This window comes from Pyxicephalus adspersus, chromosome 10 (assembly GCF_032062135.1).
Source record: "Pyxicephalus adspersus chromosome 10, UCB_Pads_2.0, whole genome shotgun sequence".
NCBI lineage: Eukaryota > Metazoa > Chordata > Amphibia > Anura > Pyxicephalidae > Pyxicephalus > Pyxicephalus adspersus.
Genome location: NC_092867.1, coordinates 22,995,191 through 23,019,905, shown reverse-complemented (window position 1 = coordinate 23,019,905; position 24,715 = coordinate 22,995,191). Strand labels below are relative to the sequence as shown.

Sequence of the window (24,715 nt, the reverse complement as noted above, 5' to 3'; positions counted from 1 at the left end):
TAATAAAATACCAAATAGCATAGTAGAAAACATACATTCAAGACTAGAGTCAGTCACTCCTGGCCCCCTGTGAACCCCCCTGCTGAAGTGATTGCCGAGGTCTCGGGGGAGGAGTCTAAACACATCATGGGTGAATACACATTCCCGAAAAAACCCGTACCCGCCCCACTACACCCCTGATTATGATCCATGTCAGTCAGGAGATTCCTGAGGGAAGGCTGTTGACATCAAAATTTTGTTATGAGCCCATATGATCTTTAGTTGTACCATTTGGTTTCTGTTTAATTAAAAAAGGCTGACAGGCTGCCAAGATTCTGGTACAACAGTCAGAATTAGTGAAGGATTTATAGTTTCAACAGTTGTGTTGTGAATCTTAGAAAATAAATTACTCCACAATGCTTACAGATACAGAGGAATCACAATATCCTAACATTTTGTGTGCATGATCTGACCAGCAGTTCACCCTAAGTTTAGATATATGTTTTTTTTTTGCACTGACAAGTTTTGCAATCCTTTGCAATACTAATAATGGTCAGTCATTGCCTAAATAAATATTTGTTGTGCTGTGATAAATGTCCATCCTCTCTGTACTTAAGCAAGAAAATCCTAGAAGGGGGTGTGTGGATAATTTGCAGCCCAATAAAAAAGATCCACACAGTGCACAGAGCCTCATGCTGCCCCGAACTCCTGCATGATGGTGTCCTGGGTGCTCTGTGTGGGTCTACTCCTTTTGCACTCCTCCTGGCCTTTGGATGCTAATTTGTGAGTCATTTTATGATTTTAATTACTTAAATCTGTATATAAGCAATAATACATGCAGCATGTACTTGTGTTCTTGTAACATCCTAATAAATGTATAAAATTACCTACCACTGGTAAATAATGTCTGATTGGAAAAGATGGGAGGACTGCTTTTGCTGACCCCCTTCTTAAAAAGATTTTTTTAGAATGCAGTTTCAGATAAAGCATGTAGCTAGTGAAACCTCCTAACAGTTTCTGCCTTGGAATTTGGACATTTAGTTTAAAAACTTTGTAATCTGCAAAATGAGACTGTAGTACTGGAGTGTCATCTGTCTAGAGCTACAAATGGTCCCTCCTGTTTATTTCCAAACATTGGGTGGTATGGTACATGTTCTGGGGCAGTAACCTAAAAATAACAAAAGCTACTGAATTCATATGGCAGACAGGAACCTAGGTGGTCAGAAATTGCAGTACACACATCTCCCAGAACAAAAAAGGCACATTTGATCTGTTTTGTCTTTTGGAGTGTTTAGCAATATATGTACCTCCAGACCAACTGAAGCCTCTCAAACTGATACTATGGAGACAAGCCCAAACTTATTTTCACTCCTAATGCCATATTTGTACATGAGTAACTGCAAATGGTTTTAACTTTCATGTATATAATACTTTGAAAACCATGATTACTGTCTGTGTTTAGATTCAGCACTAAAGATTACAAGTAAAATTGTTGGATATAGATATTTTTAGCCAGCAAAAATGAAATACTACATATTTCATATATTAGGACAAAACTTTTTATATATTTTTCATAGATTGAGTTACTGTAATTAGACTGTTTTGTGCTTTTGGTTGCAGTGAAATTAGTCTTCTTGACCACTGTTGCTAAGACAAAAATGTAAAAAGGCAAAACTAAACCTTTAATTTTAGAGTTGTCACCAGAACAAAAGGTTAGGATAAATCCTCCAAGTTTTGACTCTATATACAAACAAAACAAAGTTTTGTGCTATATGAATATGTAATTTAAAGTGGAACTAAGGGCCCGATTAAAGCTGTCCCAGGCTGGAGCAGATACACTTGAAGCTGGGTGATCCAGTAAAACCTGAATGACTTTACTAAAAAACATTTCCTATTTGTTAGCAAATGTTTTCAATCCTGGACCAGATCTGTTCCAGGTTTGCAGGATCACTGGGCTTCACTAATAAAAGTGTATCCTCTACAGCCTTGTAGAGCGTTAATAAATCAGGTCCTAAATGTACAAAATAAAAACTGAGCAGACATATTCTTTATTTCAGAAGGAACAGGCAATAAACTTACCTGCTTGTTTGCAGTCTTTTCCTAAATGTTCTAGCATAACTGTCTATCAGGAATGAAATCGTCATCGAGGTTTGGCTAATCAAGATGGCAGAAGGTCCCACCCAAAAAAAGAAGATTACCTTACAAACTAGCCAATTTCTATTTAAATAAAATTATACCTTATATTCATTAGCATCTGTAGTAGGTGGCTTTGTCTGGTGCGACACATGACTTCCCGTGCATCGGTGGTCCGGAGTCCGTAGATTTGGTGATCCACGAGCTTCAAATGCTTCAAGATCATTCAAAGCCAATAGGATGCACAGCAAGTGGTAGCACCTCAAACAACAAGAAACAAAAAGCCAGCACTTCAAAAGATATTCAAATTAGGTTTTAGTTAGGACATGAAGAGAATGAGCAATAAGACAAAGACTTTTATTTCATAGACAGGAAGGTCCTCCTAATCACGGAGCAATAATATATCATCACTGCACCTTGATAAAAGGGAACTCCTTTTCCACACAACATTGGACATACTGCTGTTCTTTATGGTTGCTTAAAGTAAAGTTTACCTTAAATATATTGTGGAGTGGTTATTTATTACATACTGCAAAAAGGAGAACATAATTTGTATTTGCACATGTTGCATGTGTAGAGATATGGGATATGTGTAATTGTGCAATAAAACTGTAATAAGGAGACCAAACTGCCTACAGGTAAAGTTAAAACTGTACTGAAAACACTGGTTTCTTAACATGACTTTAGCTGTACTGAATTTATAATGTTAAGTTGGGTTTTAAGTGAAATCTATTCCAATGTGTTCAATTACTATATAATTACAATTGTTCTCTTTAGGCACTATGCGGTCATCTTTCCCTCAGAGTTACGCTCTGACCATCCTGAGAAATTATGTATACAACTGGAGGGAGCTCAGGGAGAGAGTCGAGTAGAGATATCACTTAGTCTGGAGAATGAGAACACCACCCTTGTGGAGAGGACAGTCCAAGATTCCACATTCACTTGCATCCAACTTCAGGTAAATACACCAGTGAAGAGAAAAATCGGAACAAAATGTTCATGTCTTATTGGATGTTCAACCAGACAGAAATTTAGGTACATATGGGTACAGTGGAAAATTTCCCATTTGCTCTCTTTTGGTTTTGTAAACAAGTGACTATATACCCCCAGCTTTTGAGAATGAATTTCATCCCACAGGCATGAAATAATGAAATCTTGTGTATTATTCTGGCCTGGCACCCACCACTAACAGCACTTCTGCTTACAGTGTGCAGTAAAATTAGAATAAGCAGTTTCCGTGTACAAGAAAAGAACCATGAAGAACTGTGCAAGAGTGGATCTTCACTTTACTGAAGGATATTTTCAATGAAAGGATTTCTTTTTTACACCAGGAAACTGTCATGTTCTGCATTTCAAATATTCTTTGTCAAGTAATGTTTTTAATTGACAGCCACTGGTTTATTTGTGGTCTCGTTTCCTTTTGTAATTTAACTACTATCATGTTTTCCTCACTTTTGCTTGGATGCATTTATATTTAAATCATCATTTACTTCTGGTATTTTTTTAGGTTCCTAGTTCCAAACATGAGAAGCAAGATGTGGTTGGCACCTTAGTAGCTGTGATTCAGAATGCAGGGCAAACAATAAGAAAGACTACAAAAGTCCTTTTAAAGAAGGCAAAATCTAGTCTTATCATCCAGACGGACAAAGCGGTGTACAAACCAGGACAAACAGGTAAAAAGTAGAGCATATACCAGTATTCTTTTTCCACATACTGCCTGCTTATATGGACTTCAGTTTGCAGAACACCGCAGGCTCATGGGGACCAGGTAAGCCCTTTACATTTCCACCCCAAGTATGGCTCACCGTTAGGGTGATTGGTACTGAAAATTAACCCTGAGCCACACTCGGGAATACTGCCAGAAAGGTTAATGTACTCTTGTGATTTATCATCATCTGTTGCTATGTATCATTCATCCTGTACTCACTCTGCTGTTTCTATTCCCTCTCTTCCTCCATAGTCTGTTAACCCTTTGTCTACATGCTCCAACTCTCTCCTGCTTTCCCTGTCTGTACTCCTGCACCTTTTTCCTCTACAGCTACTTGCTGGTGTTTTCTCAGACTCTTTCATTCTTACTGTTTCAGAAAGATACTCCCTCCTCCTAACCTCATTCCCATTATCCCAACCTATAAGTTTGTACCCTCTTTCTCTGGCAGTCTATGGAATGCCAGATCTGTCTGCAATAAACTAACCTCTATGCACAGCCTTCTCCTCTCTCTGAACTTCCTGGCTCTCACTGAAACTTGTCTTTCCTCCTCAGACTCTGCTGGTGCACTCTCCTATGGAGGCCTGCACTTTACAAATACCCCTAGACCTGGCAACAGAGTAGGGGGTGGTGTGGGCCTCATTCTCCCCCTAATTGTACATACAGAGTCCTTCCCGGTGCTCTTTTGTAAGAAAAACGGTTTTGGAACTCACATCTTGTTAATCCTCCAGAGTCAAGACAATGTTCGCCTCCCCCCGCCCCAGTACTATGCCAGACCTTTCCCCCCAGAGAGCACTTCATACATAGCTATGTGAGGAAAAGAGAGTAAGGTAAACTTTTATGTGACAGCTGTACCATTCCCGGACAAGCCTCATTGTTCCTGTCGTCTACCGACCCCTGGCCCAGTTTCCCAATTCTTGGACAACTTTCCATATATTCTTACCTAGGACCTGCCCACCCTCATCCTCTGTGACTTTAATTTTGCAGTGGACGACCCCAACCATTCTCTCTCAGTCAAACTGCTCTCCAGAACATAAAGGGCCCCCACAATCTCCACACACTTTAGACCTGGTATTTTCCAAACTCTGAAACCTCACCCTGCTTGACAACTCACCATTTCCCCTTTCTGATCACCATTTCTTACCCCCCTTTGCCACATCTCAGACCTGGTCAATGGCAGAGAGAAATCCTTAACCTTGACCACAACCTATTCTCTAACTGCCTAAGTCTCCAAACCCCACTCTCCTTAAAAAAACATCTCATGATAAAGCTGCCACTTAGTTTAACCACACTCTTTCTTTGGCTTTGGATAAAGTTGCCCCCGCCACCTTCCGCTACCCCATCCTGCTAATCCCTGACCCTGGCACAACAATCAAACCAAACATCTACAAAAGACTGTTCGTGCAGCTGAGCGCAGGTGGGCAAAATCTGGCCTCAACGTGGCTTCATGGACTACAAAGTCAGACTACAACACCTTAACAGTGCACTCACTGTCGCCAAACAAAATTTTTTTCTCTATTATATCAAGCTTCCAACCCATGCAGCTTCTTCTCAACAATTGACTCCCTCCTAAACCCCACACCTGCTACCCCCTCACAACTAACTTCTCTGCTCAAGACATAGCCACCTAGTTTAGAAATAAAATTGTTGTAATGCACGTGGGTGTGGACCCACTGTGCCACTGACTGGGTATGCTCCGGAGGGGCGTAACTAAGCCGCTACCTGGTCTTCACTAGAGCCTCTGATGGTGAGGATAGGCTTGGGCCGCAGGGTAGCTGCCAGGTGCCACTCCAGAGCAATCCCCGGGTCAGTGGCAGCTGACCAGAGGGGTCAGGGTACTCGATGCAAGCACCGAGGGGGCTTGCGTGGCCAAGAGGGTATAGGAGAGGTGGCAATCAGACAAAGTCAATGAACAAGATCTGAGGTCAGGATCAGGCGGCAAACAGGCAAAGTCCAAGGGTTCGATCAACAAGATTGGGTACACAGCAAGGCAGACAGAAGAAGCACCTTTGCACTTGGAGTTAGACAAGCTAAGACCATGAGATTGCTCAGGCATCTTCCTGTAGCAGGAAGTGCCTTTAATTACCTGCAGAAATCCAGCCTTAGGCTGTAGAAACAGAGGGCGTGTATGTGTTGCCTCAAAGATGGAGAGACACACCCACGCCAGCTCAAACACCAGTGCAAGTCTCCAGCAGGAAGGAAACTCTGGCATGGAACACAGGTAGTGGGGTTATGCTACCTGAAAGAGAGGACCCGGCGCCTGTACCTGCAATTAGGGGCAGTGGCACGACCCACAGGGCTAACAATTGTCAAAAATCGGACATGATGTCTCTGCTCATCGTGACACAACCATTTCCACTCCTTCCACCTGTAAATCATCACTAACCTCCCCCAGTCTTGTTACTCATGATGAAGTCCCTTCTCTTCTTTCATCATCTCCATCTACTACCTGTTGGAAGCTTGAGAGAATATGACAGTGGAGAAATAATTTTGTTTGGCGACAGTAAGTGCAGTGTTAAGGTTTTATAGCCTTGGTCGACACAATTCCCTCTGATCTACTCTGTGCCAACTCCTCCATCCTGACCCCTACACTGACCAAACTCTTCAACCTTTCACCTTTCTGCTTGTATGTACCACTCTGTTTTAACCTCCCCAGTAGTAAGCTTGAGTGTTGCTCTGGGTAAAAAAAAAAAGATGCTGAAAGCGGTAACCCCGCCACACTCGGGGTAGCTGAACCAATGCAAAACAATGATAAATAGAGGGTTACCTGGTCCTCTTTCATCCTCTGGCCAACGTCCTCTGCATCTGATGAGTCACCCGGGCGTTCCTGGTGACGTTGGTGCGTGCAGCCGTTGCGTTGGAGGAGTGGCAGGAATTTCAAATTATTTTGTATTGCATTCAATACAAAATAACTGTATTGAATGTAATACAGTAGATTTATATGTCTAAAAGCAGAAAATTGTCTTTCATTGAAATTTATTTTACAGTGTAATATAATAGTATGAGTATAATATTTATTTTATGTTTTTAAAAAAAATTTAGTTTATTTTTCTTTAATGTATTTAATTTATTATTTTGACATGATTTTGTGTTTCATGAAAAACACAGTTTTAGACATATAAATCTGGACAGAAATGATCCGCCCAGGAGGTTAAAACATGCCATTCTCCCAGTCCTGGAGAAACCCCCACTAGACTTCTCCCTAGCTTCTAGCTACCAACCTATCTTCCTTCTCCCATATGTTTTCAAACTTTTTGAGCGCCTTGTGTATAAAAGACTCACCGATTACCTGAGCACCAACTCTCTCCTTGACCAACTCCAGTCTGGATTTCGAGCTGCCCATTCCACCAAACAGCCCTTACTAAAGTGGCCAATGACCTCCTCAGAGCTAAATCTCAAGGTAACTTCTCTCTGCTAGATCCCTCTGCTAGATCTCCTCTTGGCTTTTGACACTGTTGATCACCCCCTTCTAATCCACACATTGAACTCCATTGGTATCAGTGACACTGGTCCCTTTTGAATTGCCTCCTGCCTGTCTAATCGCTCCTTTCAAATTTCTTTCAATGCTAATTCCTACTCTCCTCACTGTTGGGGTTCCCCAAGTGTCAGTCCCTTGACTGGTTCCTCTTTCTCTGTACACTTCCTCACTCGGTACTCCTATATCCTCCTTTGGTTTACAGTACCATCTGTATTCTGATGACACAAATCTATCTGTCCACCCTTGACTTGTCTCCCTCAGTCCTGGATAAGGTTTCCTGCTTCCTGTCCGCTATCTCATCATGGATAGCCGACAAGTTTCTAAAATTTAACCTGGATAAAACCTAACTTCATCTTCCCCACTCATGTTCCAAATCTCCCCTAACATATTTCTAACTGTTAACATCACTTCTACTCATCCCTCCCCTCAGGAACGTTGTCTTGGCATCACCTTTTATTCTGCCCTCTCCTTTACCTCCCATATTCAGAACATATCCAGGTTCTGCCCTCTTTACCTGTGCAACATTTCCAAAATCTTCCCCTACCTGTCACCAGAGACTCCTTGTACACGCTCTAATTATCTCTCATCTGGACTACTGTAACATCCTCCTCTGTGGTTTTCCAGTAAACCGACTCTCTCCTCTACAATCTATTATGAAAGCTAAAGCCAGACTTATCCATCCTTCCCACCACTCCTCTTCAGCTGCTGCTCCTTGTATTTCTCTTTATTGACTTCCATTTCACCTTAGAATCAAATTCAAGCACCTGTGCTTTGCCCTCAAAACCCTCCACAGTTCATCCCACTTACCTTTCTGACTTGGTAAAAAAATACCCCCCTAGCTGCTCTCTTTGCTCCTCTAATGACTTCCTCACTCATAACCTCATCACACGCACGGCTCCAAGACATTACACTCTCTGGAATGGTCTTCTCCATCCTATTCGGCTTGCTCCTACTTTCTGCACATTTAAAAGGGCACTCAAAACCCATCTTTTCAAACTTCCCTACCTGTCCTCCTCTGTCTTCTAAAATTCTCACTACTTCCCACCATTCCATATCCTCCCTCCTATTGTGTGATACTTCCCCACCTCGTAGATTGTAAGCTCTTCGGGCCAGGGTCCGATCCTCCTCCTGTGTCATTGTCTGTATCTGTCTTTCATTTGTAAACTCTTTTTATTGTACAGCGCTGCATAATATGTTGGCACATTATAAATACTGTATAATAATAATAATAGGTGAATTATTATCTTGCGTGGAAATTTTCACTTAGCTTAGCGAATCTGGTGACAATTCACTTTGCAAAGGATACCCAACCACATGCAAATACAAATAATGATGTTTACTTGTATATGACATCCTTACAGGGTAAATATTCACTTTGCTATAGCCTGCATTCCAATAATAATATGTGTTGAATTGAGCAATGCATAGGAATTTAAATGGCTCTTAGTGTTTCTATTACTTTATTATGTTGTCAAGGCATGTTTTCAACTTACAAATCTATCATTCATTTTTTTAAAACAAACATTATGGGAACCCATTTGTAAAATTTAGCTTTTCTAATAATGATTTTTTTATATTTGCAGTTCACTTTAGAATTTTGGCCATCAATGAAGATTTCCTACCAGAAAAAAGAACAGTACGTTTTCAAATAAAGCAAATCTGTCTTATACTGAATTTCATTCATTTGTAAGAAAAAAGGTTCCAGAACTCACAGTGTGTCTGATTTATTAAAGCTCTCCAAGGCTGGAGAAGATACCCTTTAATCAATAGCAAATTACTTTTGGGGAAGCTTCACTGATGAAAGTGTATCCTCTCCAGCCTTGGAGAACTTTAATAAATCAGACACACGGTGTCAGAAGTGAGATAAAGTCAAACAAAAGATAAAGTTCTAATTGCAAACTTGTTTTGGTTCTGTTCCTCAAAGAATTAAAAAGGACCACAGATCTAACCACAACCAGCATAGGATGAAAGTAATGTTATAAAAAACACGTGTTGTGTTCGGACCTGTCATTAGTTATGTTTGAGTCTAGTTTTAATTTAGTGACTTCTGGTGCGGTACTTTTTTCTACCAATAAATATCCTCATTCTAATGCCCAGAATCATTAAACTAGATTCTGCTGAGCTCATGTTGTCCTGTGATTGGACAGTGAAAGAGAATCAGTACTATGATGAGCTTATCTCTCATTCCGCTCTCACCACCTATTAACACGCTTCTTGTCAACAGATAAACGCCCTGCTTTACAGGAACTGCAAATGTCTAATACTTGGTAAAGTTTGGGCATTTACAGTACTTTTTTCTTATAAATATACCTAATGGAGCAATAATGATTACAGAGCTAAATGTGTCAGATCTGCCTAAATTGCAGCATTAAAGAATTTAACTGTATCTAAAAAATATCTCTTCTCTTTTTATTTTAGTTTCCAGTTGTAGAGTTACAGGTAAGAAATTTATTGAAATGTAATAAATTAAACCAAATATTAATTACCAATTTTATATTAATTTTTGTTGTTAATTGCATTGACCTGATAGGTGGCATCATTTATCAGTCCCTACTCTTTTAATACAACATCACATCCTACATAATATTTATTTAGAAATAAATTACTTTGTCTGCACAACATACAGTTTAACAAATATATTTAAGCTTCATTCACAACTGAATTCACAGCTCCAACCATCTGAAAAGTTCCTACCATCTCTGCATGACATTCATTGGTCATCAAAACTTTTTTTGATGGATGGTACTTTGCCAGAAGTTGTGCTGCTGTTAATTGTTTATGTCAGGGATCCCCAACCCCCAGGGCTGCGACCATATGAGCTGGGGCTCTGGCAGGTGCACCCCCCAATGGGGTCGGGAAAAGGACCCCGCCTGGGGGGGGGCGCACCTGCCAGAGCCGCGTACCACTTCTGCTATACGCATCACAGGCTGAGGGCAGTGGGCAGGGTAGAAGAACTGAGAGACTGGCTGCAAGTGAGGTTATCTGACAGTCAGTGTTGTTGTTGGTAATCACCATACCTCTATTTAGCCTGGCCTTACACTTCAGGTCATGTGGTTGATATTCTCTGCTTGGAGGTGGAATAGCTGGTGCTTGGTCCTCTCCCGAGTTCCTGCTCATCCATTTTCTATTGAAGATAAGTTTACTTCTATTTGTATTTTGTGGTTACCCTTTGCTCGTTGTTACTAGGCCTCAGGGGGATGCTGGTTCGTTCATCTGGGAAGGAACCAGTAGTCTCATACCCTGTCACTACTCGTAGGGCCTTTCAGGGATCCTAGGGCCTAGGTTCCGGTGTATGAATCCTCCCACCTTCAGGGTCTATTCATACTGACAGGAGTCAGGGCTAGATTTAGGGTTCTGTAGGTGGTGACCAGTTCCTTCTCCCTAGCTTGGAGGTCTAGTTTTTTGTCATTATCTTCCTGTTTACATTTTGGTGTTCCTCTCCTCCCCCCTTATCCCGTGACAGCAGGTTGGCTCAGACCTGCAATGGGAGAGTGGGCGGGTTCTAGCATCATGACAACACACTGGGGGGGAAGTTTCTTCCTCATGTAAGTGACACATGGTTCCTCGCACATGTGTGGTGCAGATTAGTGGTTCGTGAGCTCCAAAAGGTTGGGGACCACTCTTTTAAGCTCTTAAGTAGGATTTGGGGTAGTTGAAAATTTGTCAAACTCTCATGAAAGGATAGGCATTAAAGATATTTTTTTTTTCCAAGTCTAAATTTAAAATAAAATTTTTAATTTGAATTATTTTTGTCCAAGCCAAAAATGAGGATTTCATGGAGTCCCACATTGATGGAAGCTTTTATATAGACGATGACAAATGACAAGGACCATTGGTTGTATTCAGAGAATAAATATAAATTGTAACAACTGAGGCTATGGTCAGTTTTCATGCTTCTGTTATACAAAAAGCAGCACCAAAACTCTCTGATTTGAGACAAATGGTTATCTTTTAGGGCAAATCTACTGGCTTTTCAAAGGTCAGATTAAATGTTTAATTTAGAATAGGATGTTTGGTAGGGAAATTCTGTTCAAATGAAGGAAGTCTGTGTATACATGATAAGCAACCTCAATTTTTTTTTTATTTTCATAAAAAGCTTTTAAAAAATAAAAATATAATATATAAACATTATTTGGGCTGGTTGAAATTAATTAAGTTGAGTAGCTTGGGTTTAAAGCATTTTGTGCCCTTTTAGGACCCGGAAAAAAACCGGATTGGTCAGTGGTTGAATGTGAGTGTCAATCAAGGAATGGCTGAGTTTTCCTTTGCTCTCTCTTCGGAACCTCCACTGGGGGAATATACCATCCGAGTAAAGGACAATGTCCAAACCTTTACTGTGGAGGAATATGGTGAGGAGCTTTAACATCTTCTACTTTAGCTTTCTAAAGTATGATAGAAAGAAGGGCATTGTAGAAGGTAGTATTGTACAAATTTTAAATAAAATAAAATATGATTTTAAAATCCACCGTGCAAAAGATATTGTTGTTTGAATTAAAAATCATAGACCATTCATCCTAAGGACTACAAGAACATATTGTTAATTAGTTCTAGTTCACCATTACCTATTGTAACTACTACTTTAGAATGTACACCATAACCATGGTGAAAAGTTTCATATAAAATATCCCTCCAATCACAGACCATCTATAAAAGCAGTCTCATATTGGTATGCAAAAGAAACTTGAACAGTTCAAATAGATGAATCCCAAGACATTTTTATATAGACTTTAAAGTCATTTAAAAAAAAAAAAAATTCTATTGATAACACTGGATATCCTATAATGTGATGTTCCTATAAATATGCTGTGTTGTGGTAGATATGTGGTTCACTGTTAGATATACAGTGAGGGAAAGAAGTGTTTGATCCCCTGCTGATTTTCTACGTTTGCCCTCTGACAAAGAAATGACCAGTCTATAATTGTAATGGTAGGTTACTGTAGCTGTGAGAAACAGAACAACAACAAAAGAACCCTCAAAAACCCAGTGCTCAAAAGTCAGAGCTTGATGTGCATTGTAATAAGTGAAATGAGTATTTGATCCCCTATCAAGCAGCAAGATTTCAGGCTCCCAGGTGTCTTCACTGTATGCAGGTATTGAGCTGAGATTAGCATCACCCTCTGTAAGGGAGTGCACCTAATCCAAGCTTGTTACAGTACCTGTATAAAAGACACCACCTGTCCACGGAAGCAATCAATCACATTCCAAATTAGCCACCATGGCCAAGACCAAAGAGCTGTCCAAGGATGTCAAGGACAAGATTGTAGACCTACACAAGGCTGGACTGGGCTACAAGACTAACGCCAAGCAGCTTGATGAGAAGGTGACAACAGGGACGTGATAATTCGCAAATGGAAAAAACACAAATTAACAGCTGGGACCATAGTCACCAAGAAAACAATTAGCAATTAATTAACACACTGCGCTGTGAAGGCCTGAAATCTTGCAGAGCCCGAAAGGTCCCCATGCTCAAGACAGCACATGTTCAGGCCCGTCTGCAGTTTGTCAATGAACATCTGAATGATCCAGAGAAGAACTGGGTGAAAGTGTTGTGGTCAGATGAGACCAGAATTGAGCTCTTTGGCATCAACTCAACTTGCCATGTTTGGAGGAGGAGTAATGCTGCCTATGACCCGAAGAACACCATCCCCACCGTCAAACATGAAGGTGGACACATTATGCTTTGGGGGTGTTTTTCTGCTAAGGGGACAGGACACCTTCCCCGCTTTGAAGGGACAATAGACAGAGCCATGTACCGTCAAATCTTGGGTGAGCACCTCCTTCTCTCAGCCAGGATATTGAAAATAGGTCATGCATGGGTATTCCAGCATGGCAATAACCCAAAACACACGGCCAAGGCAACAAAGGGGTGACTCAAGAGGAAGCACATGAAGGTCCTGGAGTGGCCTAGCCATTCTCCAGACCTTAATCCCATAGAATATCTGTGGGGGGAGCTGAAGGTTTGAGTTGCCAAACATCAGCCTCGAAACCTTACTGACTTGGAGAGGATCTGCAAAGAGGAGTGGGACAAAACCCCTACTAAGATGTGTGCAAACCTGGTGGCCAACTACAAGAAACGTCTGACCTCTGATTGCCAACAAGGGGTTTGCCACCAAGTACTAAGTCATATTTTGCGAAGGTATCAAATACTTATTTCACTTAATGCACATTACATTCACTCATTACAATGCACATCAAGCTATGACTTTTGGGCACTGGGGTTTTGAGGGTTCTTTTGTTGTTATTCTGTCTCTCACGCAAACAATAAACCTACATTACACTACACTACATTACAATTATAGACTGGTCACTTCCTTGTCAGTGGGCAAATGTACAAAATCAGCAGGGCATCAAATACTTCTTTCCCTCACTATACCTTTCTTACTGGGAAAACATTGATACAAAAGGCCCAAAGTTTTATACTTTTGCTATACGGTATTATACTCTAATCAAGTCTGACATCTATTCATTCTACTATTCTATCTACAGTGCTTCCAAAATTTGAGGTCAATCTTGTGCTTCCCAAGTTAGTAAGGATTGACAGCGAAACTTTTGATTTTCAGATATGCGGCAGGTGAGTTTAGCTTTAAAATACATTTCTTTTCAATGACTAAAGAACCTCTCCTCCTGTCCCGTCTTTTTGGAGCAGTGTGTCTCTGATGCATATTTGCTGTCCAACTCCTCTTGTAAAACATCTGTTAGCAGGACATGATTATAAATCTCTGGAATGGAGCCAAACACAGCAGTAAAAATCAGACAGGGGTTCTATACCTTGTCTATGTTTCTCAAAACTGGAAAAAAAAAAAATTTGTCATGACACAATCTTCATGCCACTATCCCAGGTAATCCTGTGGGCCACTGACCAGATCCACCTTCTTAGACTGTTTATACTACTGTACTACTCTGGCAGTTAGTCTCACAGCATAATATCTCACTTTGAAGCCTCTACACAATACATAGTTACAATTAAATACACCTTTTTGGGCCGTGCTGGTATTGCAGCCTTGTGTATTTGTGGCAGGAAGTAAATGGGTCTTCTGTGCCACCAGAGAGAGGTGTTTTACTTACCTGGAGATGCACAGCCACATCATTGCTGGAAGATGCTGAAATGATCCCCAAGTAGAGGGTACATAGTGACTTTTGGTAAACAAACTAAACCGGTGTAAAAGTTTGAGCAGGTAGGAGGTTGCTAAAAGTCTGGAGCAGTATCAGGTGTCCTCTCACACAGCAAAAGTAGGTGATATCAGAAGTTGGTAACCAGTGCATTTTTCCACACAATCAAGTAATAAAATTGAGTTTTAAGTCCAACTTTAAGATGTATCTGGTACATTGTAATAAAATAAATATTTCTATGTTTACCAGGTATACATATGGCAAGCCAGTTCAAGGCCAATATTTAGTTAACCTATGCCGATCATTTTACCGACGGATTGAAAGAGGAGCAGTGGTGCAACCCAATATTTGTCAAAAATTTACTGGGGAGGTAAGATCAATAGTAATGATAGGTTTGTAATGAAGTTACTTACTTAGTCCAGCATAACAAAAAAACAGCGCGCTTCAGCAAAATAAGTTCCAAATTATTGGTAAACAACAGTCCTGCCACCACAAGCTGCTATGCTAGACGAACCCCCGGTACTCACAAGTTGTCAGGGGTTTTTTTGACAGCTGAATTTTTATTCATGGCCAGGTTCTCCAGAGTGCTCTTTATTTCCTAAAAAATGAGGAGTGCCTGGCCCACCCATTCCGTCCAAGGCACCCCGGCCTGGATCCCAAATAACAAACAGCAATTCTGCAGCACAGCATTTAAATGCAAACTTATCCAGGCCCAATATCTGCTTTTCCAGGATAATTTGAGAAAGATTTCCCTAACCTTTATGAGTCATTTAAAGCCCACTAAACTTTTAAAAACAAAACCATCTTAATTCCATCATCCTCAATGACTTTATTGCATTTCTCAAAAAAAAAAAAAAAAAAAAAAAAAAAAAAGATTTCCCTAACCTTTATGAGTCATTTAAAGCCCACTAAACTTTTAAAAACAAAACCATCTTAATTCCATCATCCTCAATGACTTTACTGCATTTCTCAAAAAAAAAAAAAAAAAAAAAAAAAAAAATGCTGATATGCCAAGAATTTACCAACATTTTTTCAAAGTAAAAAACCTCCTGTGTATTGGAGAAATCTGAATCCTTCGAATGCTCTTAGTGAGCTAAGATCTACATACATTCTCAGTAACCCAGGGTGACACAATAGGCCTGATTTATTAAAGCTCTCCATAGCTGGAAATTATAGACTGGGAGAAACAAATCTGGTTGATCCAGCAAACCTGGTAATAATATCTTAAAAATCATTTGCTATTATGTATTAGTTTTCACGTCTGGCCCAGATCCATTTATTTTATAGGTGTGAACTGGTATTGTATCTTTATGATGGTGCCATATATATGTATACATATCAATATTAATAGGGACATATGTAATTTTTAAGTTCCTACATTGGTAAAGCCAGTTTTTAATAGATAACATCCAAGCCTAAAATAGCAGCGGTAATAATCATTCTTTAATCGATTTTGCTATTCTCATGTCTGTGATCTTTCACATACGTGTATATGTTAAATTAGCAACTGTATTTATAGCTTTGGAAACTCGAATTCTGCCATGAATGAGGTGGCAAGTGAAGTACAGCCGAATGACATTAGAAAGTATTAATAGGTAAAACTGAAATGGAATGAACTTCCTTCGGCTCATTTATTAATGGTACAAAGCTATTGTTTGAACTGTGTTGTCTTTTTAACTCTAGCTAGATAAATCAGGATGCCACACTATTGAAGTAAAGTTGGAAAACTACAAATTAAACAAAACTGGTCTGGAGAGCACTCTGAATGTAGAAGGTTTTATCACTGAACAAGCAACAGGTAAGTTTTATTCTACCCTACTTCACACCAATAATCTTAGAAATTATTTTGAGCTCAATGTCATGCATGCCTAATTTTCCTTTCCATCATGTAGACATTCAATTAACTGCAACTGGTAAAACCACGGTATCCAATGTGATCAACAAGATTTCCTATGAAGATATTGACTACAACTATAAGACTGGGATCCCAAAAAAAGTTGTGGTAAGTTGTATAGTGCCCTGTTAGTCTATTTTATGTTTGAACTGAACTCAAATACTCAATTTACACCCATGTGGTCCAATAATACATACCGTATATGGGCAAAGAACAGCATTTTACAATTTCCAAAACTTGGATACGGTACACTATAAAAGTGCAAATCACTTAGCAAAGTCTCTTTTATATGGATATAATATAATCTCAAAGCAAACGTAATCTTTGCAAGGAATTGCAAAGGCAATTTTATCTACAAAAGGTAATTGCCTGGTTAACTTGCTGTCTAACATTACCCTAAATCAAAGTTCTAGAGCAAGAATGGAGATATGTAGTAAAAAGGTCAGCAGTAGTGGCCCCCATAGTGCTTTTAGTGCAGGTTGAGTTTGGTTTACAAGTATAGAGTAACAGAAATTTCTAAAACATCTAAGTACTTAAGGCACATAAGGGGAGAAGGGGGTTACAAAAGTGAAGTAGATATTACCACTAAGGGCTTGATATTTTTGAGATTTACCACTCAAAAATGCTTGCAAAAAACATTTAACATTGCACCGAATACGTCTGTTCATTATCCTTCATTTGGCAGGCAGCAAAAGGCGGCAATATTTTCATGTGGTTTTTTGAACGCTCCATGCTGCTGAATGCAGTGTCTGGGGTGGTTTACCACTTATGCCATCTCCATAGACTGGAATAGGAAGTGTTTAAAAAAAGCCTAAAAAGGCTTTTACTGGTGTTTTTTCACTGTCTAGTGCTTAGTTTTTGTATTTTTTCCCACTATTTGTCTATACAAGCAGTTGCAAATGCCAGCCTTTGTCCTAAAATGATCCTGGATGCCTAGCTGTGCATGGTATGCATCCAGGAGTGGTAATGCCTGCAGTGTTTTACCCCAGGTCTAAACAAACCCCTACAGTTAAAGAATACAGAGTGGTGTTCTCTCCACCTAATCCTAGCGCTGCCCTTCCTCTCCTGGTGATTAATAGATAGCAAATAGAGAAAAGCAAAATATCAAGTCACATTTAGGTTTCTTTTAGTTATATTTATAAAAATAAATGTAATGATGTACAAGTACCTACCAGCATTTATAGGTGTATTTAAACCTTCCCAGAGTTCAGCTTTAACTATTTTTTCATGACTATAGTTTTCAGCTGTGTATTGGGGATTTTACATCTTTTGTATGATTATTATTATACAGTATTTATATTCTGCTGTACAAAGTCCATAGTCATGCCACTAGCTGTCCCCCAAAAGGGCTCACAGTCTAATGTCCCTACCTTAGTCATATGTCTTTAATACAGTCTAAGGTTAATTTAGGGGGGGAAACCAATTAACCTAACTTCATGTTTTTGTAAAGTGGGAGGAAACCGGTGTACCCAGAGAAAATCCACACAAACACGGGTAGAACCTGCAAACTCCATGACCTTGGTCGAGATTCCAACCTGAGACCTAGAGCTACAAAGGCCAAAGTGATAACCTCTGGGCCACCGTGTTGCCATCTTTTGGATGAATTGCATCACATTGAAATGACAGCAGTGGGTTAACGATGATGATTATGATAATTTGTATGTTAAACTTTTCTTTGCTGTGTTACATCACATCTTTTTTTCTTTTTCTTTTTTTATTGCAGGTTAAAGTGACAGATATGAATGATAATCCTAAGCAAGACATGAAAATTTATTTTGAAAGTAGAGATGGTGCAAAAGAACCAATTATTGATACCTTAGTTACAGATGAGAATGGCAAAGCTGTTTTTATCTTGAACACAAGCAATTGGACAGGCACAAAACACTTTGTGGTATGGAAATCATATATGCACACCTATGTGTATGGAAACTTTCAATTTTTGCAGCGAGCATTCTTTTGCTTAAGAAGCAACTTTTATACTTTGTTATTTTGCATGCTGCATTTTTAGTATAAGGTATGTAAGGCTTCTATTTGTATATATAGTTGTGTAGCTTACCAGTCATATGATTTTTACCCTGCATTCCTGTTATAGGATGAGAATACCCTAGGCTTTTCCAATCCTTATCAGATATTCAATATAAATATACAAAATGAGATAGATTCAATAAATCACAGGTAAAGCAAACAATAGAAGCCATTCACAGTTAGAAGCTGATCATTTTTTTCCATGACATGATCATCATTTTTTTCCATGACATGATCATCATTTTTTTCCATGTAGTGAATTAAAATAGAATTATTTGTGTATAAATAATGACATTTTCTTTGTCCCTTTCTACAAAGACCAATAGTTAACTATTTTCTAAGACAGAGGAAAATAAAGCTAGCTTCCAAGCAACATGTTCTAACTCTTCTAATGTGTATATATATATATATATATATATATATATATATATATATGCAACCCTTGTGGGATCACCTTTTCTGTGGTAAGAGGTACTCTCAGACTGAAGGAGAAGTGGATGAAGCACAATGGAGAGATTGGACAAATTTGAAACTGAGCAAAATAAATCATAGCCAGTCAGGCACTAACTAAACAGCAGGCCGATTCCTCTCTGCCAGTTGGTCGCTAACCCAGCCAACTCAACACAAACGTTCCAGCAACCTTTACTCACATGTAGTACAACAATGGCTCTCACAGGCAGCTTCCCTGTTCCCCAGGTCAGAGAGAGCTTCCTTCCTCTCCTTCTCTTTTTTACTTGCTGCTCACAGCTGTGCAGTAATTAAAAGACAAAACCAAATTCTGGCCTGGATCAGAACACCTCTGAGTGACCTGCAAACCCTGGTCTGGAATCCCAGCAGACATGTTGCTGGTTAATCTCTCCCATAGTAGAGGAAACGAGGAGAAATATATCTTCCCTCAAAGATGACTCTTTTTCCCATGTCACAATATATATATATATAGATAACACAAACAAATATTTTTCCTCAACAGACAAAAACATTGTTGAAGTATCCAGAACATGTGCTTGGCTTCATTAGGCCTGACTACGGACAACTGCACCTGTCACTTTATCCTTTCTACTCTAAAAGCAAGAGCTTCTTGAAGCTGCACTCCTTGGACAAGGTCCTGCCATGCGAGGGACAGGAAAAGGTGGAAGTAGAATATATCATCAAACATGAAGAGCTGAAGGAGGAATATGAACACCTTGACCTCCATTACCTGGTGAGTTATCATGTACTGTGCACAAGGCAACACATTCAGTTTCACCTGCCGGGAGATACCTAATAAAAGAAAGAGAAAAGTGAAACTGTTACCATTTGCAACCAGCTGGTCTTCTTCACTTTCACAGACATGACTTTTTGAATGGTTTGGGATTTTATAGTTAATCAAAAAAAATATTTACTAAAAAAAGCATGCAGTACTTTACAGAACCCTCTGTTTGAAAATGTTAGAATGCTTAGTGGATGTTTTTGTGATCCAAATGCTGTATCCCTTAAACCAGGGGTGCCCAACCTACAGCCCACAGGCTACATCTGGCCCACGGAGCTGCAAAATCCAGCCCTCTACTCATCTCTGCTTGTTGTCTTGCAGGGGACAGGGCACCAGCACCACAATACTGGTGCCCCATCCTCCACAAGACAACAAGCATTACAAAGATGGGACACATGATCCACGGCTTTTTCCGCTGACAGCTGAAGGGGGTGGGGAAGAATCCTCAGTGAATTCCTCCCCGCCCCCTTCAATTGTTAGCGGAAAAAGCCGTGGACTTAGAATGCAATCCTGTGCTCAAGAACAGGATTGAAGCTCTGTTTCCATATGGGGACAGTTCAGTGATGCACAGTACCATGTGGCTCAACTGTGTAATGCTCGTTGTCTTGCAGGGAACGGGGCACCAGTTACAATGCCTGTTATAATGCTGTTTTATATTAGGTGCATTTGCATTTATTATACCTGTTTTCATAAACAACTGCAATGAACACTGTCAATAAATTAATTAATTACAATAATTAATACTTTTTCGTTGCACAGGTTATTTATTTGGGATCCATACTAGACTCTGGCTCCTTAGAAATCGATGTTAAAAACAAAAATGAAGGTGAGATATTTGATTTTCATGACCAACACAGCAATTGCAGCTGACAAATTAAACAATATGTTTAGCCAAAAAGGTAATAGTTTTTGATGAGGGAAAGGGATGAATGTCTATTAAGTTTTTACTGCTATGCGGGACTTCATTAAAGAGATTTACTTTTATTTCCTGTCCTTCTGACAAAACAGAAAAAATATCTAGCAGGGATTCAAGCCTACCATCACTAAAAAACATTTGTTTGATGCTCTTGGGGAGTTTCCCTTCTTGCCTTCCTTCAATTTTTTCCTTCTTTACGTCTTTCAATTGCAAATCCCGGTTAACAGAGGCCCTAGGAGCCATATAATGGCTTTTTCCTTGGCTATGGCTGGATATTTTTTTTTAATTGCTTCCTTGATTCTCTTATACTATTTTTGCCCCTGTAAATGCCTACTATGTCTTTCTCAGATCTACATGGAAAGGCTACGTTAAAACTTCCTTTAAGTCCAGGAAAATCTTCCACTCTTCGTGCCCTTGTCTACATTTTATTACCTGATGGGGAAATTTTGGCAGACTCTGCAAAATACAAGGTTCAAACATGTTTCAAGAATAAAGTAAGTTGCTTGATAATTGACATTAAATATTGTATGGCAGTGGATTTTAGAAAGATTATATTTAGTATTTGCCTAAGTTATAAACTTACATAGTATCAGTTTATGTACACGCAAATGTATTTCCTAATAAAGCAACAAAAAAAAGATAAGTTTAAAAGAAAGCAATGCCTACCCTTCCCACTGCCCAGGTATGGTGGAGTTGGCATTCAACAAACTTAATTTAGCAATTTGTTCAGTGTAGTTTTTGCATTTTTCTCCTAATCAGGTATCACTTGGATTCTCTCCTGATGAGGTCCTTCCAGGATCTGATGTGTCTGTCCAGGTTCAGGCAGCTCCTGGTTCTCTGTGTGGTCTTCGAGTTGTGGATCAGAGTGTGGTGCTAATGAAACCAGACAAAGAGTTGACTGCTGACAAAGTGAGTAATACATTCAAATACTGAACAATGACTGTTACTGCTGTTAAATCAGCATTCACTTACACTATTGTACTGGTACTACGTTGAGCAGTAGGACAGGATGAACTTTATAGTTATCAACAGAAAAAAAAAAAAAAAAACATCATAAACTAAAAAAACAAAACATTATTTGAAATAGGAATAAGGAATCTGAAAAGAAAAATATATCAATGAAGCAGATCAGAAAAGTCTGCACTGATCTTTGTAAAGGCTAGTGTTCATTGTCCAGATTCCTATAGGTAGCAGGTTACTGAAGTCCACATTCAGTGTTTTATGGGCTGATGAATATGATGGCAGGAGCATATAAGATATACAGGGCAATGTCGGGACAATTGCTTCAGGTCCAGAACCAAAGAGAGTAGTGTAAAAATCAGATTTGCATAGACAAGTTGGGACTGGAGTGTAGGTGCCGGCAAGTTAGAACTATAGTTCAGGTCCAGGTTCTATACGGACAAGCATCAAATGGAGCTGTATAGTACTCGTCCAGGATCTGTGCTGACAAGCAGTGTTGCTCTGTGTTCCCAGCAGTTGTAAGGAAAATCTCACAAATGTTTATGTTTTATGTTCCAGTTGAGGCTGGCCTTTACCAGCACAATCAATGATACAAATTGGTTTAGCAATGGGAGAACTCTTGGTGTTCAGCCTTCAGAATTGCTTCAGAATGTACGTTGGGACATCCAGCCTAGTTGTAACTAGAGATACAGAAAACAGATCTAAATGCACAAGGACAAAAACAGGCAGCAGCTGAAGGGAACAGCCAAACAAGTCATGTTAGCATAGCCTAACATGCAAACAATCAAGTCTAAATAGAACTCAGTAATGGTTGTGGGGTCCCTAAATAGCTATAAACTATAAAAAGATATGGTAAGAGTGATGAGACATCATTGGGCCACTTACAAGTACATAAAGTAAAAAACATAAAAAGATGGCCTTAATTGCCCAAAAACATTGGGGACACTTAACAAGAAGCATCTGCCTAGGTTTACAACATCCTATATTATGAAACCCTGTCTTGTATGCTTGACATCCCCTATACTTGCATATGTTGAAAAAAAATGAAGGGGTCAAACCTAAAATTATGATAGCAGTTGGCCAATAAGTTAGTGTTCATATTTCCAACACATTCTTTCTATTCTGTCTTGTAAGGTTTATAATCTGTTTCCATATCGGGATTTTGAAGATTATGACTATCGTATCCAGGACGATGAAAATCCTTGTGGATTTGATTACTTTCCACGAAATCCAATAATGCCAATAAGGTCAAGAAGAAGAACAATTCGCCCTTGGTTCCGTGAGAAAGATATGGATGTGAACACAATATTTAAGGTACATTGGGATAGCCGAACTGGCTGGAAATATTACTAGATGTTTTTTGGCTTTCAGTAAAGTAGAGGAAGTAACTGAGCAGAAAACATCCAATCCTTATTCATCCCTGTGTTTTACATGTCATATTCTTGTAGGTTAAGCAATATTACAAATTCAACATAGAACTTTTCATTATAAAATGCATTTAATATCCATTTCTGTTTGGTATTTCTTTAGTTTAATTCTAAACTGTACATATGTCATTTGTTTTTTGTTGGAATTTAAAAATCCAGCTTTTCCAGAATATATGTGTGGTTACACTGCAGTGTCATTCATTGTCAATTTCTTCCATATGCACATCCATAACCAACAAAAGCTGCTTAACACATAGTGCTTCTTGTGCTACAAAAAAGCAGCCCACATAATTTGTTTTGTGCATTCTAGCCTTTCGCTACCTAATGCAGGATACTACAGTAAGACCTCAATGCATGAAAAGCATGTTTTGCAGCTGATTGCATTGTAAATAGGCTCTTACAGTTTATTGTTAGGCAGAGTGGCAGCAGGACCTCCATTCCCAAGATGCCTATTGGCTTTACATATGATGTATAAAAAATGCTAGCTATTTCCCATTCACTTTTACTGCAGAACAAAATGAAGGAAAAATAACAATAATACTAAGGCAAGATGTGCTCTGATACCATCCATATCGTCTAGGCAAACAATATTAAATGTTGCTTTATAAAATATAATATTTAGTAATACTTTCTATACGTAAGTATACATTTGGTATTTACAGGTATGTAGTATTTGAACAGACATTTATTTACATTATTACATTATGAAAGTTAAAGTTGACCTAAACTAAACATTTTTACTTTACATAAAAGGGTGCAGCACCCCTTGCCTTGGCGATTAAGACAGAAAGGGTGCGCAGAACCTCCAGGGATACATCATACATCCTAGGAGGCTCCTGGCTGCTACTTTTGCATGTGCCCGATCTCTGGTATGTGCAGAAGGAGCCTTTTCTTTGATGGGAGACAAAAAATGCATGCGCAGTGAGATCGGCACTCTTTTTTTCCCCCATCTACATCAACTGGTCTCGCGCCTATGCAGTGAGAGATCGGGTGAAGTACGAAGAAGAGAGTAGAAGACTAAAGAAGATGGCGGCGCATGGCACTTCCTCTGTGCTGGGCCGAAGGATGATACCAGGACGACGCAGGACCCGATCAAAGAAACCTCCTGATGGATCGATGGATCTGCAACATTATAGGTAAGTGTGATTTTTTTTATTTTTAGTTTAGTTCTGCTTTAACTTTATATAGCTTAAACCTAAACCTCTCAAGCGGGAGTTACATTATCCTGGCTTGAATAAAATAGATGGCCAAAGATCTCCCCTAGAAAGTAAAGTATGAAGAAGATGACTGTGCTCTGCTATGAAACAGGGACAGGAAAGTATAGCAGGTTTAATTCCGCTTTAATGTTTGAATGCACCATTCTTTACTAAGCTTTCAAAGTAAACATACTCCATTACTTTAGTAAATCTGTGCCACTGAGGAAAATCTGAGAGCATTGTCTTTTTAATGACAGGGTTTGCGGTTAAAAATCTTAACAAGTGCAGAGATAAAAAAGCCAGTGAAATGTTTGCCTGTCCCTGAAGAAGACATTATGTACCGTGTCGTTGTTGGTAAGATTACTGAGCGATATCTTTCATTTAAATAGAATGAAAACGTATTCCTTGATAATAATTTCTGTTTTGTCAGCTTAATAAAGTATAGTTTGGAAGACAGCAAAGACTGGTAGTTTGTAGGTCACTAGACCATATATTTCAACAAAAATCTTCTAGATTGTATTTGTATGTAATATGTCTATAAAATTATATGTATTCTATGTCATTCACCTTTAAAAGATTCCTTTGTGTACATTTTCAAAAGCAATGACACGTCCTCATCTTAGATGTGCTGTTAGTGGCCCCA

General features: G+C 39.2%; 1 protein-coding gene and 1 long non-coding RNA gene across 2 annotated transcripts in view; one reads left to right on the top strand and one right to left on the bottom strand.

Annotated features, from left to right (window-relative positions):
* The first annotated feature begins 605 nt into the window (after nt 1–605).
* The window catches only part of LOC140339385 (alpha-2-macroglobulin-like), a 48,564-nt gene continuing 24,454 nt past the window's right edge, over nt 606–24,715 (top strand). Inside the window, exons 1-17 of the mRNA XM_072424087.1 lie at nt 606–762; nt 2,890–3,070; nt 3,620–3,785; nt 8,879–8,931; nt 9,714–9,734; nt 11,491–11,644; nt 13,782–13,866; nt 14,655–14,775; nt 16,089–16,203; nt 16,298–16,407; nt 18,023–18,190; nt 19,295–19,525; nt 20,333–20,399; nt 20,838–20,983; nt 21,249–21,398; nt 22,584–22,763; nt 24,330–24,426. Of these exons, the coding sequence (XP_072280188.1) occupies nt 692–762; nt 2,890–3,070; nt 3,620–3,785; nt 8,879–8,931; nt 9,714–9,734; nt 11,491–11,644; nt 13,782–13,866; nt 14,655–14,775; nt 16,089–16,203; nt 16,298–16,407; nt 18,023–18,190; nt 19,295–19,525; nt 20,333–20,399; nt 20,838–20,983; nt 21,249–21,398; nt 22,584–22,763; nt 24,330–24,426 (2,116 nt within the window). The 5' untranslated portion in view covers nt 606–691. The remainder of the gene's footprint in view (nt 763–2,889; nt 3,071–3,619; nt 3,786–8,878; nt 8,932–9,713; nt 9,735–11,490; nt 11,645–13,781; nt 13,867–14,654; nt 14,776–16,088; nt 16,204–16,297; nt 16,408–18,022; nt 18,191–19,294; nt 19,526–20,332; nt 20,400–20,837; nt 20,984–21,248; nt 21,399–22,583; nt 22,764–24,329; nt 24,427–24,715) is intronic.
* LOC140339388 (uncharacterized) lies at nt 19,295–21,288 on the bottom strand. Its single transcript, XR_011922432.1, has 2 exons — nt 21,156–21,288; nt 19,295–19,584 (listed from the first exon to the last, which is right to left on the bottom strand). It is a non-coding gene; the product is annotated as an uncharacterized lncRNA (long non-coding RNA).